General features: G+C 37.9%; 1 protein-coding gene across 1 annotated transcript; it reads left to right on the top strand.

Moving 5' to 3' along the window:
• The first annotated feature begins 4,588 nt into the window (after positions 1-4,588).
• Positions 4,589-8,708, top strand: LOC116883703 (cathepsin Q-like). Its single transcript, XM_032884918.1, is given in 8 exon segments — positions 4,589-4,714; positions 4,915-5,037; positions 5,132-5,311; positions 6,233-6,457; positions 6,915-7,077; positions 7,800-7,828; positions 7,830-7,915; positions 8,609-8,708. Coding segments are annotated over 8 exon segments (1,032 nt in total).
• The last annotated feature ends 10,172 nt before the right edge of the window (positions 8,709-18,880 follow it).

The raw sequence follows: 18,880 nt of genomic DNA on the forward strand, positions 1-18,880 counted from the left end.
TGTTAGCAATCTCTTTATTGAACATAAGAGGCAGGAAGCCCGACTCAACTGTGACTCCTGCCTCAGGAATGGCAGCAGAAAGAGTCCTTATAGCCCTAGGTGAACCAGTTATCTCTGACTATAGCTTACTTTCAATCGGATTACACAGCCACCCCTGGGAGAGCCTCCCTTCAATACTCAGATGCTATTTTCTCCTGGTCTCTTGACGCAAGGTAACCAGGAATGTCTGAGAGCCTGGAAGAAACTTCCTCCCTAAAGTGGACGAGACATACAATTCTTTTGTCAGCTGCTTGGCACATAGCACCCAGGTCCTAACCATCTCTTCATCCTTTTGTTATTAGTTCTTACTGGAAGCCTACTGATGTTTAGAGGCTGGGTCTCTTGAGAGGCAGAGCCACCAAGCCGACACTGAAGGGAGGTACTCCTTAAGGGAAAATCTAAGCCCATAGAGACAGCTGGTAACAGGCTGCAGCTGCCACTCAGCTCGACTTTCTGTTTCACAGGCACAAAGTAGGTGCTCATTTTTTCACTGGCCTTTTCATCCCAACAAAGCCTCCTCTTTTAGCTGTGTGACTGAATGCTATTTGTCACCTGATCTGGTTGTTCCACCAGTTCTCACTGGGCCACCTCCTAGCTTTCTTGCCTGGCCCCTTTCCCCTGTTATTAAGGGGAACTGTTAGAAGCAGATATGTCTCAACAAAAGAAAAATAACTTTAAGTCTCATATTTTGTGTATTTCTGATGTTTTTGAAAAACATCTATATAAGGTAGTCTGGACTGTTGTCCATTAACTTATTTTATTATATTATCTTGAAATCAATCTAACAATTTCAGAGCCATGAATTTGCTACTTGGCCATTAAGTCCCATGTTTACTCAACTCAGAAGTTTTTAATTGCATCAATAGAAGGACTGGCTCTGAACCTTGTACTTCTATTTTTTTAACAAATAAATTCTATACCAAAGTAAAGATATGGTTTTAGATAAGTTACCAAATGAGATTATGGCTGTACAACTCAATCTAGCCAATTTTTTCCTGTTAAATTTCAACCATTTCTAAATTCCTCATAAAAACCTTAGAACAACCACTATTAGCCCCCAAAAAGGTCAGGCAGTTTGGGCAACGAATATTCAATAACTTTTTCAAGCTATATTTGGGTGTTGAAATATCCTTGGGGGTTAGGGGGTAAGGAAAATGGAGTAATGTTGTAGCACGATGTTCCTGTCTTGATGGGACCCAGCTGATAGTCCTTGAGATCAGGAATCCAAGTAGGTACATTCTGCAAACTATAATTCTCAAAAAACAATTGGAATCAAGATATCTTTTTGTTTGATTTTCTTGAATCTAGTTTTTTTTTCAGGCAGTCTGCCTCTATCAAATCTAACGAGTATGACTCTAATCACCTTTTTTAAAAACATAAGACAAAGCCTTTATCCCCAAATACTGTGTTCTTAGTCTGTAACCAGAAAAGCTTGTATCTTGCACTCTCTCCCAGAGGAATAATATAACCATAAAACTCAAAGCCACACCCATAATGAAGATTAAACTATTTTAAAGAAGGAAGTAATCTAAACAATAGTGTTAAACAATGAGCCTGTTAGGCTTTTCTAATCTGTCATATCAGGAAATTAACACAAAATTCATGTGGAGCCTACATTAAGAGAATCTGAGTATTTTGTTGTGATAAATATCAAAAAATAACCACAAACTCTCACTAGCCAGCATCAAAGAGCCTTATGGCCTTTAGTGGGGTAATTCATAAAAGAAATTAAACACCTTTTATCAATTCTAATATCAATAAGTAAGCAATTTGTCAAACCAAGACTTTAGTCAAAAATAAATCGATCTGTCAAGCTCTCTAACTGGAGCCTCAGATTTTATTTAACCTTAATACCCGAAATATAACAATCTGTTAAACTCTCTACCTGGAGCCTCAGTTTTTTATTTATTAATAACTTCTATAACACATGTCTGCAATCACTCTGCCTAGTGTTACCGACTTTTATCCCAACTCTCTACTTGAAGTCAGTGACTTAAAGGTTCCAAACCATGGATGAAAATCCCCACGTGATTTGGGTAATCTCTGAACTCTCTGCTTCTTAGAAACAAACTTAATCACTTTCTATATACCTGTCCTTAAGAAGTAGCTTGTCTAACTAGGATTTTAAACCAAAATTTTCGTGGGGCCTGCATTAGAAGGAATATGAGTATCCTGAAAGACTTTCTAAACAATCTTTTTAAAAAGCAGCTTTTAATCTCTAACTCTCTGAGCTACCACTGCTTATTACAGCAGGGGACCTACTAGGCTATTTCTTTGTTTAAGGTTCCCATGCTTGGGCCATCATGTGATTAAACATGGTGCTGGTCCACTCTTAGAAAACAAAACCTTCTCTCAACTCTTAGCCTTACTACTGGATTCTTGCCCACCACATTGAAGGTGGACAGAGCATAGAGGCCTGTGGAGTGTACAGTTAGAGCTCATGTCTATTATTTGTACTTATATTTTCTATTAAATAACTTGTGTGGTCTTTAAAAAAAAAACCACTGCTCACTATTTAGTCAACATTTAGCAATGACTTGAATAGCCTTAGATTTTGTGTCCATTGGGTGCTATAGTATATAATTCAGATAGACATCATGCATTTCTTGATCTGAGAACTACCCAGTGCCAAAATTACAGAGACAAAACAGTGTCCAGATATAAACTTGAACAAATTTGAAGAGGAAATCCTTCTAAATAATCTCTTTGTGATGCTTTCAAACAATGTATGTGCTCTTAATGCTACCAAAATAGGTCCTGAAAATGACAAATACAGGTATTTCCAGTTTCCATTGATGTTGGCACAATATAGAGAACAGGTAAGATGGTTCTTCTAGGTGGTGATTCATCTTCTTTTCCAAGAGAAAAGCCAGTGAACTTAGTGAGACCAATCGCGCCACATTTATTCATATTCCCTATCTTATGGCTCAGACTTGAAAATCATTTTCTACTTTGGGTCTCACTGTCTTCTAAGGATTCTCATGAGAACAACTTAGAATATGCCATGATATCATAAAAGAGCATCCCAAGGTCTGTGTTCTCAACATATCTAACCATATTATGGATGAAACACGAAATAGAATATAATGACTAAAACTATGCAGGAGATGTTAACTAAAACATGGTATTCTAAAGTTAAAGCATACAACACCACATATGCTTTACAGGAAACACAATTACAGAAGAAAGATATCCTGTATAGTGTTATTCAAGGCCTAAAGGATGGCTCTTTACCTTTCTTTGACAAAGTTCACAAATTCAGCTTCCTGCTGTCCCCAGAGTTAGCCTACAGCCATGACAAAGGGACAATCAGATTATATCTCAGAATATGCCTGATGTTCCAGTGCTCCAGAGGCTTAATCTGGTCACCAACACAGCCAATCAAATAGTAGGACTTGAATGAGGGGTGGATCCAACCCTACAGATACTTTGGATTTATAGGTGAGCCAGATCCTTGAACTTCACCATCCTCCAAGGAGTTCAATCTGTGGAGTGATCAGAGGCAGTAGTGGTCATCACAGAAAGGTAAGGCCCTGCCTGTGAATGGCGCAACAGAAAGTGGGCTTGGTGGGGTGCTTTGGGAGACTCCTTAGAGAATCAATCAGATCACAAAGAAGAAAACCTTATCCTTTTCTTTACCAACTCATTGTGTAAGTAGAGTGTGGTGGGTACAGAAGGTAAAGAGGAAACCACGTCTTTTCTGGGTCTATGTTTGTATGGGGCCTTGTTAACTGAAAGTCTGAGTCTGTCCACACAGTTGCATCTGGTTTTTTGAAGGCATCTTTTGCACTAAACCATAGAAGTGTCTGTTTTCAATTTACATGTTTAGATGCCATAGCAGGTGATATGTTGCTTTCAGGTCCTATGGGGCGAGTTGCTTTAGAAACTCAGGAAGTACAGAATATGAAATCCTATTATACTCTTCCTTTTCTCATGAATTTGGCTTCTTATTAGTAATTTTTTATGTGACATCATTCTTATATAGGTAGCAAATGTGAATTTGGATATATAATCCTATGGGTTAGATGGGAAGAATAGTAAATGCTTCTTCCCACATTCTTTATAGATGATATTTTACTAAGTTGTCCTAAAGAACAGAGAGTTAAAGACAAGCCCACCACTTGCTATACATTAGAAAGGCATATGATTACATGTGGCCCCAATTCCTGAGTTCACATTGAAATTAAAAATCCAATACAAGGTGGTAGAAATTCTGCTTGGTAGAAATTATAGGTAATATCAAAAAACACTGCTTCCACCATATGCATGAAAATCTTTCTGAAGCAATATCAAAAACACCTAAAATTTCCAGTGCTAGAATTGTGGGTACAATGATTTTCACCTTGCATTGAATCTAATAACCCCCACTCTGACTCAGTTTGAATATACCCTCAGCATATTCGACAATCTTTTGAAAAGTATTTGGAAAAATAACGCAAATTATTTTATTAACCATGGATGATCTAATTTTTCAGGATGGAGTGAGAAGACATTTTAAAAACACTCTTGAAGTCATTTCTTCATTTCTCTTTCATATCCAGGTTGAGACATGACTCCTGCTGTCTTCCTGATCATCCTGTGCTTGGGAGTTGTGTCAGGTGCTTCAGCATTGGATCTCAGTTTGGATGTCCAATGGCAAGAATGGAAGATGAAATATGAAAAATTATACAATCCGGTTCGTATTCAGAAAACTGTCCAAATGGTTCCCAGAGTAAAATTTTCTAGTAAATGAGAGGTCGTAGGTGCCCACCACAAGCCACCATATTCTTCTGAGATCCCTTCCTAGGCCTCTAATCACCTGGAATAGCAAGTCCTCAAGGTCAGTTTGTGCAGGTACTTTAATAGAATGTGTTGTCTTCCATTATATTTTTCCAGGAGGAAGAACTCCTGAAGAGAGTAATATGGGAAGAAAATGTGAAAAAGATTGAACTGCATAACAGGGAGAATTCCTTGGGGAAGAATACCTATATTATGGAAATAAATGATTTTGCTGACCTGGTGAGTGTGACATGGGTTGTTTCACACTGTATTTTCTTGAGTGCTTTACAATGAGTCTTTTCTTTAATAATGATTTATCAACTTTTTCTTGGAGACTGATGAAGAATTCAAGGACATGATAACTGGTATTATATTGCCAATTAACAACACAATGATAAGTCTCTGGAAACGTGAACTTGGTAGTCCTTTTCCTAATTCTTGGTATTGGCGAGATGCTTTGCCCAAATCCATTGATTGGAGAAAGGAAGGCTATGTGACTCGTGTGAGGAGACAGGTATGACAGTGTCCATGCCCTTCTCCTTCTCTTCCTTCTCTTCTCCTCCTCTTCTCCTCTCATCCTCTACCTTCCTCCTTCTTCCTCCTCCTCCTTCCTCTTTTTGTTTGTTTGCTCCTTCCTGGCTTTCTTTCTTTTTCCTCCAGGTTTTCCATTTTCTTGCTCCCTCCTTCAGAGACCCTCATGAATATCTTCCTTTTTTTCTTCCACCTCATCATTGCTGCTTTTCTTCTTCTTTTTTTTTTTTTAGCTTTCTTTATTTTCGTTTTTGCTCATTTGATTTTTCCTGTAATTTTTATCCAAGAAATGGGTTTTGAAAAATTTTAAGAACCCTGTTTGCTTGGAGCTCATTTAAGAGACCAAGCTGGCCTTAAAATCACAAAGAGATTAGGTCTGCCTGAATCTGAATCCCAAATAATGGGATTAAAGACAAAAATCAATTCCATGCCACATCTATTCCCATCTTTTAAACCACATGAATGTCAAAACAGGAGTATTCAAAGTGAATGTGGAAGGATTTGCAGTTCAATTTTTAAATAATATTTTCTTTGATATTTTATACATTTTACAGTGTTTATTTATTTTAGCAGTCTGTCACATGTATTCTCCAACTATCAATTTCTCCTCTCACTGTAGAATTTATGCCTCCTTCAAATTTCATTAATAACCCATCTCCTCCTCAGATGTCTGTTTGTGTGTGTGTGTGTGTGTGTGTGTGTGTGTGTGTGTGTGTGTGTGTGTGTGTACTGGAGTATGTGCATACTGCCAGCACACAAGTCTTCTAGAAAACTGATCACTCTTTCCTATCAATCTATCAACTGCAAGTTCTCCATTTTTATTAATTTTTAATTTTTAGGCTGTCTATTTTGTTTCTTGAGTTAATATTTGTTTATGGATGACAATATTTTCTTCTATGCTTAGGGACGGTGTAATTCTTGTTGGGCTTTTCCTGTGGTTGGTGCCATAGAAGGACAAATGTTCAAGAAAACAGGCAAGCTGACCCCACTGAGTGTCCAGAATCTAGTGGACTGTTCTAAACCTCAAGGCAATAAAGGCTGTCGTGGAGGTACTACATACAATGCATTCCAGTACGTTTTGCAAAATGGAGGTTTGGAGTCTGAGGCAACCTATCCATATGAAGGAAAAGTAAGTGGACTTTCTAAGTTGACATTCAGCTCAGCTGGTAGGGAGTGACAGTTGTAGAGATAATACACTATCTTCAGAGCTCATCTTACATGGTAGAATCTCTTTAAACACTATCAATGTTGTTGTTAGGTTTTGTTTGTATAAATTTTTGTGTAATATCAACATAGCCTTTTTTCCTTTTGTGTACATGGAGACCATGGAAACAGTTGTAGATGTAATTCAGAATTCTGTGGCACTCAGTTTTCCTATGAATAGCATGATCTATTGGATGTTATTGATGATAAAATAACTTATTTTTTGTTCCTAATCAATTGGAATCATTTTACTTCCTGGGATTATTTGTAAAACTCCCTACTTGAGTGTGTTCATTTGCAAAGTACAATGTGGTGTGGTTCTGACTTTTGCTTCCTAATAGTAGGTGGAAGTAACTCAGTTTCTACTTCTTTTTCTTTTAAAGGAAGGACTATGCAGGTACAATCCTAATAATTCATCTGCTAAAATCACAAGATTTGTGGCCCTCCCAGAAGATGAAGATGTCCTAATGGATGCTTTAGCAACTAAAGGACCTGTTGCTGCTGGAATTCATGTTGTCTACAGTTCTTTAAGGTTCTACAAAAAAGGTTAGTATATTTCCTTCAAGATATGCAGGAAAAAGAACTTGTGTCATCTGTACCCCATGGGAAGTTCAAAGACCAGATGCTATGTAAAATATATGATGTGAATGTTTGAGTTTCTGGATTTTATTGATCCCCATGCAATAGTTTAAAGTACTGAATTTCATTTGACATGAACCTCCACATGATAACATTTATTAGTTAGCTAAATTTTGAGCTCTTCCACTTTGGTGCATTTTTTATAGATTTACAGTGACAGAGTACCTAAAATCAAATTATAAGAGAGTTTTTGATTTAAGTACTTGGTGTTCTATAAGTTTATCTTGGCATGAGATTCTATTTATACAAATATACAATATCAAGTATTCATCTCATATGCTTTTAGACCATCATTACCAACAAATCTCACTACTACTTTGAATTATTTCTTTTCTATGAATATATATATATATATGTGAATATGTGTGTGTGTTTTTGTGTAATATATGTACATATATACATATACATACAAATGTTTGTATATGTACATTGAATTTTTATTACATTTACATATAAACACATATACATTTTATACATATATCAGTATATATGTAACAATTCATAAAGCCCATTATCCCATTGTTATTTATATAATTTAAGGGATCTTTGAAAATGCCTCCCTATTGTTGGTGGCTGTGCTCACTGTCATGTATCCTTTGCATCTCATGTCAGCTTTCATTTTTTCTCAGGTATATATCATGAGCCAAAGTGCAACAATCTATGTGAATCATGCAGTTCTCGTGGTTGGCTATGGATTTGAGGGAAATGAAACAGATGGCAATAACTACTGGCTGATCAAGAACAGGTATAAACTGACAGAAATTCTGTATTTAAAATTCCAGGTTCTACAGAGGTAATTTATCTGGATGCTCTAACAAAGGATTCATGAAGAAATTGAATACTACAGTTAGTATTTTGACACACAGCCTTGATAATTTTAACCAATTTAAGTTGAACAAAGTTTATTCTTTTTTTCCATGTACATGCCTGAGGTCTCTTTGCTTATCTGCACGTCTGTGAGAAACTGTGTTTGTTCAAGTGCACCTGTGTAGAGGACTGATTTTAACATCAGTTGCTTCTCAATCATTATACAACTTCCATATTGAGGCAGTGTTTCTAGATGATCTAGGAATTTATTATTTAATTTAGCTAGCCATTTAAATGCCCCTTCAAGTTGATCTCCACTCATTTAAATTCTGAGCAACCCTATAACTCTAAGAGCATACTAACAATATGTTATTGTGAAATTTTCATTATTACTCTGTTTTCTAGGATGTCAGTGTCTTGTCAGTGCCTTTACTTCTGTCATGAGTAAAAGATGTTTTTTGTTCTGATTCACATATGGGTAGAATTTTCCATTCTCTGCTGTAGTTTTCACATCCTGTTTGAAGCACCTCTTGATACTCATGAATGGATGTTATGTTGGCCTCTTGTCAGATTTTGTAATATGTCTAACGTGATATCATTTTTACTAAATGGAAAATATGATTTCTTTCAGCTGGGGTGAACGATGGGGACTGAATGGATATATGAAGATTGCCAAAGACAGGAACAACCACTGTGGAATTGCCACATTTGCCCAATACCCTATTGTGTGAACAGCCTTATGTCACAAGAAAGCATGTGCCATGAGACTCCATTTCCAGAGGAGTGACATCAGCTTCAATGAATGGCCTTTGATGAGTACACTAAAATCTTGATTTGCTCAAAATTCTCATTGTAATGTGAATTCTTGGAGCTTTCACATATTTGACATGAGCATTGTAACTTTTGCTTTCAGTAATGAATGCTCATGTTTCCCAAAGTAACTTTATTCTTACTTTTAATGCTTGAGCAAATAAAAGCCTTTCAAAAAGAAAAAAATATTCTATCTTCCATATATTTTTGTGTGCAGTTACTTTTTTTTGGTAAGAAATGCAATTCATCTTGAAGTTGGGATTAAGTGTTGGTCTGGTATTCAGGAGAAAGGGTGGGTAGATCCTCTGTGATGGATGTTATCCTTCATTGGCTGTTGTTCGATACAAAGTTCTATAAATCCACCAGAAACCCTTCTTTCAAAGACTATATGATAATTTCTGAATTGTACATTTTTAGCTATCACAAGTGCACTCATTATCAACTTGTGCCCCCCCCCATGTGTAATGAGAAATCACCACTTGCTACTGCTTTGTGTTGGGCTGTGACTCTCTAGGTCTTCAACCATGTATTAGGATGCAGTAAGTCCAGCCAACCTACTACACTAGGCTTTGATAAGTGCCTCAGAGCAGAAGCATAGACAAAGTCTTTAAAATAACCTCTATGCATGTTATAGAGCTCCTTACAAGAGAAATGAAGGAATTAATGAAGACAGAAACAGTGAAGTAAATGAATAAAATAGATTAACACTTATGAGTAGAAATAGCATCATTAAAGAAATCTCAAACTAATGTCATTCTGGAAATGAAAACTATATGTACTTGAACATGAACCTCAAAGGAAATCTCACCAATAAAAAAATGAAGAGGGGAAGAAAAATCTTTATTAAATGATTGTATTTGCTTACATTTCAAAAGTCGCCTCCCCTTCCCATTCTCCCTTCCCTGAGTTCTTCATCCTATCCTTCATCCCCCTGCCTCTTAGAGGGTGCTACCCCTCACAACCCCCACCTTACCTCCACCCCATCCCTCTTTCCATGGGCATCAAGTTTCCAAATGTTTAAGAGTGTCCTCTCCCACTGAGTACAAGGCAGTCCTCTGCTATTCATGTGCCCAGGGCCACAAACCAGCCTATGTATGCACCTTGATTTTTTTGATTAATCTCTAAGAGCTCTGAGGGGTCAGGAATATTTGACACTAATATTCAAACTAGGGTTTCTATCCCATTTATCTTCTTCAGTCTTTCCCCTTAATTCTTCCATATTGGTTCCTGACCACAACCCAGTGGTTGGCTGAAAGTATCTGCATTTATCTCTGTCAATTGTTGGTAGGGCCGCTCAGATGTCAGCCATGCCATGCTTCTGTCTGTATGGACAATATGGCCTCAGTAATAGTGTAAGGATTTGGTGTGTGTACATGTGATGGATCCTAACTTCAGTGGTCACTGGGTGGCCTGTCTTTCAGTCTCTGCTCCATTTTTGTTCCTGCTATTTTTTCTAGAAAAAACAATTATGTGTTAAAATTTTTGAAGATGGATGTGTGGCCCCCCACCTCAAATTTGAGCCATGTCTATCTACTGTTAAGTGGTCTCATCTAATTCCATCTCTCAAGTGTTGTGCATTTCAGCTAATTTCATCACCATTGAATCCTGGTAGCTTCTCACATTCCAGGTTTCTGGGACTGTCTAGCGGTTTCATCTGCCACCTAACTTCCACATATAGGCCCTCTGAGCATCCCTCTTGTACTTCCCTGTGACTATTTGGTCTTGTCGTGCCAAGGGAGTGTCACTATTAGTGGCACCTGTTGGAGTAGGTGTGTCCATGTTGGAAACTGAGTAAGTGACTACTGAATAAAAATTGGGTAAAAACACAGATTTAAATGGTATTACAGACTTTCTACAATTGAATGAAAAAGTCGCACAAGATATCCAAGCTTATGGGAAATTTTATGCCTGTTCTAATAGGAAATTTCATACCATCAAGTGCCTTCATAAAGAAATCAAAGCAATTTCCTACTAATAACTTCATAACCTAAGGGAAAGCATTACAATAAAAGAAAGAACTCACACTCAAAAGGATTAAATGTCAAGAAATAATCAAACTGAAGAGTGAAGGCAATAAGATAGAAACAATGAAAGAATAAAGAGTCAGTGAAATAAAGTTTGATGTTGGAGAACCTCAAGGAAATGGACAAAACTTTAGCCAAATTAGATAAAAGATAGAGAAAGGTAATCCAAATTAAAATTACACATAAAAGGAAGAGCACAACAACAGAAAGATTTAAAATCCAGATAATTATAAGGACACAGTTTAAAGCCAGTACTTCACTAAAAAATGTCTAAAAATTGGGATAATTTTCCAGATATATTGTTATTAATTAGGTTAAATGAAGATCAGGTTAGCAATTTAAAGTAGACTTGTAGCCCTTTCTACACTAGAAGCATTCATTACAGCTCTCAAAACTAAAAAACAAAAAGAGCAAGGACAAATGTTTTAGTACAAAATTCCTCAAGATTTTAAAGCAAGATGTAATGCAAGTCCTCCCAAAATTATACTACAAAATAGAAACAGCAGAAATATTGTCAGTTCATTTTATGAGATCATAATTACCCTGAAAGCTAAGCCATATAAAGATTTGAGAAAAAAAATAATATTGACATAATTTTTCTTATGAAAATAGAGGCAAAGAACTTGAAGGCCAAATCAAATAATGACATTCAGTGCTGTTTCAGCATATGTAAAGCAATCAATGTGATCTACCATATACACAAACTGAAACGCAAATAACATACAACTGTTGTATGCAGAAAGAGCTTTGACAATAATGCAACACCTTTTCAATAAAAGAAAGACAAGGAGGTTTTGGAGGTATGTCACTGTGAGGATAGTTTCTGTCCACAAAAATGGATGAGAGTCTCCTCCTGAATCCCTGTGAATCAACATGTAAAACTCTTGTCTCCCTTAGCACTAAGTCAACCTACACAGTGCCTTGCTTGACAGTGGACTGAACCTCCAAACCTGTAAGACAGTTCCAATCAAATGACTGCCTTTATAAGATTTTCCTTGGTCATAATGTCTCTTCATACCAATAAAACCCTAATTAAAACAGTAATCCCACTTGCCTTCATGATAAAAGTTCTGGAGAAAGCAGCACTAGAAAGCATATCCATCAATCAAATAAAAGCTACATATGAGAAACAGCTAACATAATGCTAAGTGAACAAAGACTTGAAGCAGTTCCACTGACATCAAGCATGATACATGGTTGTCTATATCACTTTCAATTTTCAGTTTTCTGCTTCAAGCACTAGCTGCAGCAATAAGGCAATACAAGAAAATTGAAGGTATAAATATATGAAAAGAATAAATCAAACTATTCCTATGTACAGATAACATGATATTACATATTTGAGGTCCCAAAATGCCTACCAGAAATTACCATTAATTTTAGCAAAATGGTAAAATACAGAATCAATTTTCAAAAACTAATACCCTTTTTAATCAACAAGAAACATACACAGAAAAAGGATGAGGACACTTATTCACAGTCACTTCAAAACAAAATAAAATATCTAGGAATAAAACTAGCCAAGACACTGAAGGAGTTTTACAAAGAAATGTAACCATCTGTACAAAGTAATAGAAAAGAATTTTGGAAAATGGAAATATTACATAACTACAAGGTAATAAAATTAACATTGTGAAATGACCACCTTAATAAATGTCATTTAATCTTAAAAAAAGAAAGACAAGGAGGGAGGAGAAGGAGAAGGAGAGGAAGAGGAAGAGGAAGAGGAAGAGGAAGAGAAGGGAGGAGGAGGAGGAGGAGGAGGAGGAGGAGGAGAAGGAGAAGGAGAAGGAGAAGGAGAAGGAGAAGGAGAAGGAGAAGAAGAAGATGTAAATGTAGTGGGTAGAATATGGACATAAGGATACAAGATATGTACATGATATATTTCAACATTTATCATTTGAACATCACTTAAAAAGCAAAAGTCACTAAAGCCAGTAAAAATACAAGATTGTCCACTCTTTCTTTACCTATTAAAAATATTCACTTGAAGTCTAAGCTAGAGCAATAACACAGCTGAAGATGGTCAACTAGATAAGAATTAGAGCCACAGCTCCCTGCTCCCAAACCCTGTAGGAGAGAGAGCTCACCGCCCGGCCAGGTGGGCACTCCTGAAACTGCAGAGCAGGAGAAACCACCAATACTGCCCACCCCTGCCCACATCCCTGGCCCAAGAGGAAATTGTATAGGGCATCTGGGAACCAGAATATAGGGGCACTCAAGGGACAGGTCCCCTGTGGTCCAGACAGAGCCCGGATCTGAAGGGACCTGTTCAAAAGCTCCCTGCACCCAAATCCCATGGGAGGGAAAGGTAAACCTTCAGAGGGGCAGACACACCTGAGAAGCCTTAAGAGACTACACTCTGTCCACATTTCTGACTCCAGAGGAAAACACCTAATGCCATCTGGGACCCTGGTGCACAGGGGCCCCAGGAAAAGGCGTCACAGGCACTCCTGGTTGCTGGGCACACAGAGAGCTCAAAAGCAGCCCCCCACTAGCAGCTTCAGCCAAGGAAACACAGGTAAGACCAACATTTCTGCTCCAAGTGACCTGCTAGGTAGACTCAGGACACAGGCCCACACGAACAGCTGAAGACCAGTAGACAGGAAAGACTACACGCCTGAAAGCAGAACACTCTGTTCCCAAAACTGGCTGAAAGAAAGCAGAAAAACAAGTCTACAGCACTCCTGACACACAGGCCTATAGGACAGTCTAGCCACTGTCAGAAATAGCAGAACAAAGTAAGAAAAGAGACAACCTGATGGTGAGAGGCAAGCACAGGAACCCAAGCAACAGAAACCAAGACTACATGGCATCATCAGAGCCCAATTCGCACACCAAAGCAAACACTGAACACCAGAAAACAACATCTTAATTTTAAATCACAGTTGATCATGATGATGCACGACTTCAGGAAAGACATAAAGAACTCCCTTAGAGAAATGGAAGAAAACACAAATAAACAAGCAGAAGCCTATAGAAAGGAATCGCAGAAATCCCTGAAAGAATTCCAGGAAAACACAATCAAACAGGAGAAGGAATTAAAAATGGAAATAGAAGCAATCAAGAAAGCACAAAGGGAAACAACCCCAGATATAGAAAACCAAAGGAAAAGACAAGGAACCGTAGATACAAGCATCACCACCAGAAAGAAAGCACAAAGGAATATTGAAAACCAAGGAAGAGACAAGAAGCTATAGATACAAGCATCACCAACAGAATACAAGAGATAGAAGAGAGAATCTCAGGAGCAGAAGATTCTATAGAAATCGACTCAACTGTCAAAGAAAATGTAAAACAGAAAAAGCTACTGGTCCAAAATGTACAGGAAACCCAGGACTCAATGAGAAGATCAAACCTAAGGATAATGGGTATAGAAGAGAGTGAAGACTCCCAGCTCAAAGGACCAGTAAATATCTTCAACAAAATCATAGAAGAAAACTTCCCTAACCTAAAGAAAGGGATACCCATAAACATACAAGAACCCTACAGAACTCCAAATAGATTGGACCAGAAAAGAAACTCCTCCTGTCACATAATAGTCAAAACACCAAATGCACAAAATAAAGAAAGAATATTAAAAGCAGTAAGGGAAAAAGGTCAAATAACATATAAAGGCAGACCTATCAGAATCACACCAGACTTTTCGCCAGAGACTATGAAAGCCAGAAGATCCTGGACAGATGTCATACAGACCCTAAGAGAACACAACTGCTAGCCCAGGTTACTGTATCCTGCAAAGCTCTCAATTAACATAGATGGAGAAACCAAGATATTCCATGAAAAAACCAAATGTACACAATATCTTTCTAAAATCCATCCCACAAAGGATAATAAATGGTAAAGCCACATAAGGAGGCAAGCTACACCCTAGAAAAGCAAGAAACTAATAGTCTTGGCAACAAAACAAACAGAAGAAAAGCACACAAACATAACCTCACATCCAAATATGAACATAACAGGAAGCAATACTCACTATTCCTTAATATCTCTCAATATCAATGGCCTCAACTCCCCAATAAAAAGACATAGATTAACAAACTGGATACGCAACGAGGACCCTGCATTCTGCTGCCTACAGGAAACACACATCAGAGACAAAGACAGACACTACCTCAGAGTGAAAGGGTAGAAAAGAACTTTCCAAGCAAATGGTCTGAAGAAGCAAGCTGGAATAGGCATTGTAATATTGAATAAAATCAATTTTCAACTAAAAGGCATCAAAAAAGATAAGGAAGGACAGTTCACATTCATCAAAGGAAAAATCTACCAATGTGAACTCTCAATCCTAAATATCTATGCTGCAAATAAAAGAGCACCTACATACATAAATGAAACCTTACTAAAGCTCAAAGCACACATTGCACCTCAAACAAAAATAGTAAGAGATATCAATACCCCACTTTCATCAATGGACAGGTCATGGAAACAGAAATTAAACAGACATAGACAGACTAAGAGAAGTCATGAACCAAAGGGACTTAACAGATATTTATAGAACATTCTATCCTAAAACAAAAGGATATACCTTCTTCTCACGACCTCATGGTACCTTTCCCAAAACTGACCATATAATTGGTCATAAAACAGGCCTCAACAGATAGAGAAAGATAGAAATAATCCCATGCGTCCTATCAGACCAACACGGGCTAAAGCTGGTCTTCAATAACAATAAGGGAAGAATGCCCACATATATGTGGAACTTGAACAATGCACTACTCGATGATAACCTGGTCAAGGAAGAAATAAAGAAAGAAATTAAAGACTTCTTAGAATTTAATGAAAATGAAGGTACAACATACCCAAACTAATGGGACACAATGAAAGCTGTGCTAAGAGGTAGATTCATAGCTCTTAGTGCCTGCAGAAAGAAACAGGAAAGAGCATATGTCACCAGCTTGACAGAACACCTAAAAACTCTACAACAAGAAGAAGCAAATACTTTTGGGAGGAGTAGAAGGCAGTAAATAAACAAACTCAGAGAGCTGAAATCAACCAAGTCGAAACAAAAAGGACCATACAAAGAATCAAGAGAACCGAAAGTTGGTTCTTCGAGAAATTCAACAAGATAAATAAACCCTTAGCCAGACTAACAAGAGGACACAGAGAGTGTGTGCAAATTAACAAAATCAGAAATGAAAAGGGAGACATAACTACAGAATCAGAGAAAATTCAAAAAATCATCAGATCCTACTACAAAAGCCATATTCAACAAAACCTGAAAATCTGCAGGAAATGGACAATTTCCTAGAAAAAAACAGGCACCAAAATTAAATCAGGAACAGATAAACCAGTTAAACAACCCCATAACTCCAAAAGAAATAGAAGCAGTCATTAAAGGTCTCCCAACCAAAAAGAGCCCAGGTCCAGATGGGTTCAGTGCAGAATTCTATCAGACTGTCATAGACCACCTCACACCAATACTATACAAACTAATCCACAAAATTGAAACAGATGGAGTGCTACTGAATTCCTTCTATAAAGCCACAATTACTCTTATACCTAAACCACACAAAGACCCAACAAAGAAAGAGAACTTCAGACCAATTTCCCTTATGTACATCGACGCAAAAATACTCAATAAAGTTCTGGCAATCCCAATCCAAGAGCACATGAAAACAATCATCCACCATGATCAAGTAGGCCTCATCCCAGGAATACAGGGATGGTTTAATATGCAGAAAACCATCAATGTAATCCATTATATAAACAAACTGAAAGATAAAGACCACATGATCATTTCATTAGATACTGAGAAAGTATTTGACAAAATTCAATACCACTTCATGATAAAAGTCCTGGAAAGAATAAGAATTCAAGGTCCACACCTAAACATAGTAAAAGTCATATGCAGCCAACCAGTAGCTACTATTAAACTAAATGGAGAGAAACTTGAAGCAATCCCACTAAAATCAGGGACTAGACAATGCTGCCCACTCTCTCCCTACTTATTCATTATAGTTCTTGAAGCTCTAGCCAGAGCAATCAGACAACAAAAGGAGATCAAAGGCATACAGATTGGAAAAGAAGAAGTCAAAATATCATGATTTGCAGATGATATGATAGTATATTTAAGTGATCCCAAATGTTCCACCAGAGAACTACTAAAGCTGATAAACACCTTCAGCAAAGTGGCTGGGTATAAAATTAACTCAAATAAATCAGTAGCCTTCCTCTACACAAAAGAGAAACAAGCCGAGACAAGCAAGTGAAATGTCTGTACAATAAGAACTTCAAGACTCTGAAGAAAGAAATTGAAGAAGACCTCAGAAGATGGAAAGATCTCCAATGCTCATGTATTGGCAGGATTAATATAATAAAAATGGCCATTTTACCAAAAGCGATCTACAGATTCAATGCAATCCCCATCAAAATACCAATCCAAATCTTCAAAGAGTTAGACAGAACAATTTCCAAATTCACCCGGAATAACAAAAAACCCAGGATAGCTAAAACTATCCTCAACAATAAAAGGACTTCAGGGGGAATCACTATCCCTGAACTCAAGCAGTATTACAGAGCAATAGTGATAAAAACTGCATGGTATTGGTACACAGACAGACAGATAGACCACTGAAATAGAATTGAAGACCCAGAAATGAACCCACACACCTATGGGCACTTGATTTTTGACAAAGGAGCCACAACCTTCCAATGGAAAAATGACAGCATTTTCAGCAAATGGTGCTGGTTCAACTGGAGGTCAGCATGTAGAATCAGGCAGATTGATACATGCTTACCAACCTGTACAAAGCTTAAGTCCAAATGGATCAAGGACCTCCACATCAAACCAGATACACTCAAACTAATAGAAGAAAAAGTGGGAGAGCATCTCGAAGACATGGGCATTGGAGAAAATTTCCTGAACAAAACACCAATGGCTTATGCTCTAAGATCAAGAATCGACAAACGGGCTTTCATAAAACTGCAAAGCATCTGTAAGGCAAAGGACACTGTTGTTAGGACAAAATGACAACCAACAGATTGGGGAAAGATCTTTCCCAATCCTACAACTGATAGAGGACTTATATCCCAAATATACAAGGAACTCAAGAAGTTAGACTGCGGGGAGACAAATAACCCTATTAAAAAATGGGGTTCAGAGCTAAACAAAGAATTCACAGCTGAGGAATGCTGAATGGCTGAGAAACACCTAAAGAAATGTTCAACATCTTTAGTCATAAGGGAAATGCAATTCAAAACAACCCTGAGGTTTCACCTCACACCAGTGAGAATGGCTAAGATCAAAAACTCAGGTGACAGCAAATGCTGGAGAGGATGTGGAGAAAGAGGAACACTCCTCCTTTGTTGGTGGGATTGCAGACTGGTACAACCATTCTGGAAATCAGTCTGGAGGTTCCTCAGAAAATTGGACATTGAACTACCTGAGGATCCAGCTCACCTCTCTTGGGCATATACCCAAAAGATGACCCAACATATAACAAAGACACATGCTCCACTATGTTCATAGCATCCTTATTTATAATAGCCAGAAGCTGGAAAGAACCCAGATGCCCTTCAACAGAGGAATGGATACAGAAAATGTGATACATCTACACAATGGAATATTACTCAGCTATCAAAAACAATGACTTTATAGAATTCATAGGCAAATGGATGGAATTGGAAAATATCATCTTGGGTAAGGTAACCAAATCACAGAAAAACAGACATGGTATGCACTCATTGATAAGTGGCTATTAGCCCAAATGCTTGAATTACCCTAGATGCACATAATACATGAAACTCAAGAACAATGACAAAAATGTGAATGCTGGCTGCCCCCGCGGAGAGCTCGTAGGCAGCACCCCACGAGCAAACTTGAGCCTCGGGCCCACAGGTAAGACAAACCTTCCTGCTCCAAGCGACATGCCTGGTGAACTCAAGATACAAGGAGGCAAAATTCCTCTAGGACCAGACACTTCCGGTTTTTTGTGGGATTCCCAAACCCGTGGATCCCTGCCCGCAGCAGCTCGATGCTCCCAAACCCCGTGGGAGAGAGACTCACAGCCTGGACAGGTTGGCACTCCTGAGACTGCAGAGAGGAAGAGACCACCAACACTGCCCAC

This window comes from Rattus rattus, chromosome 14, assembly GCF_011064425.1.
Source record: "Rattus rattus isolate New Zealand chromosome 14, Rrattus_CSIRO_v1, whole genome shotgun sequence".
NCBI classification, from domain to species: Eukaryota; Metazoa; Chordata; class Mammalia; order Rodentia; family Muridae; genus Rattus; species Rattus rattus.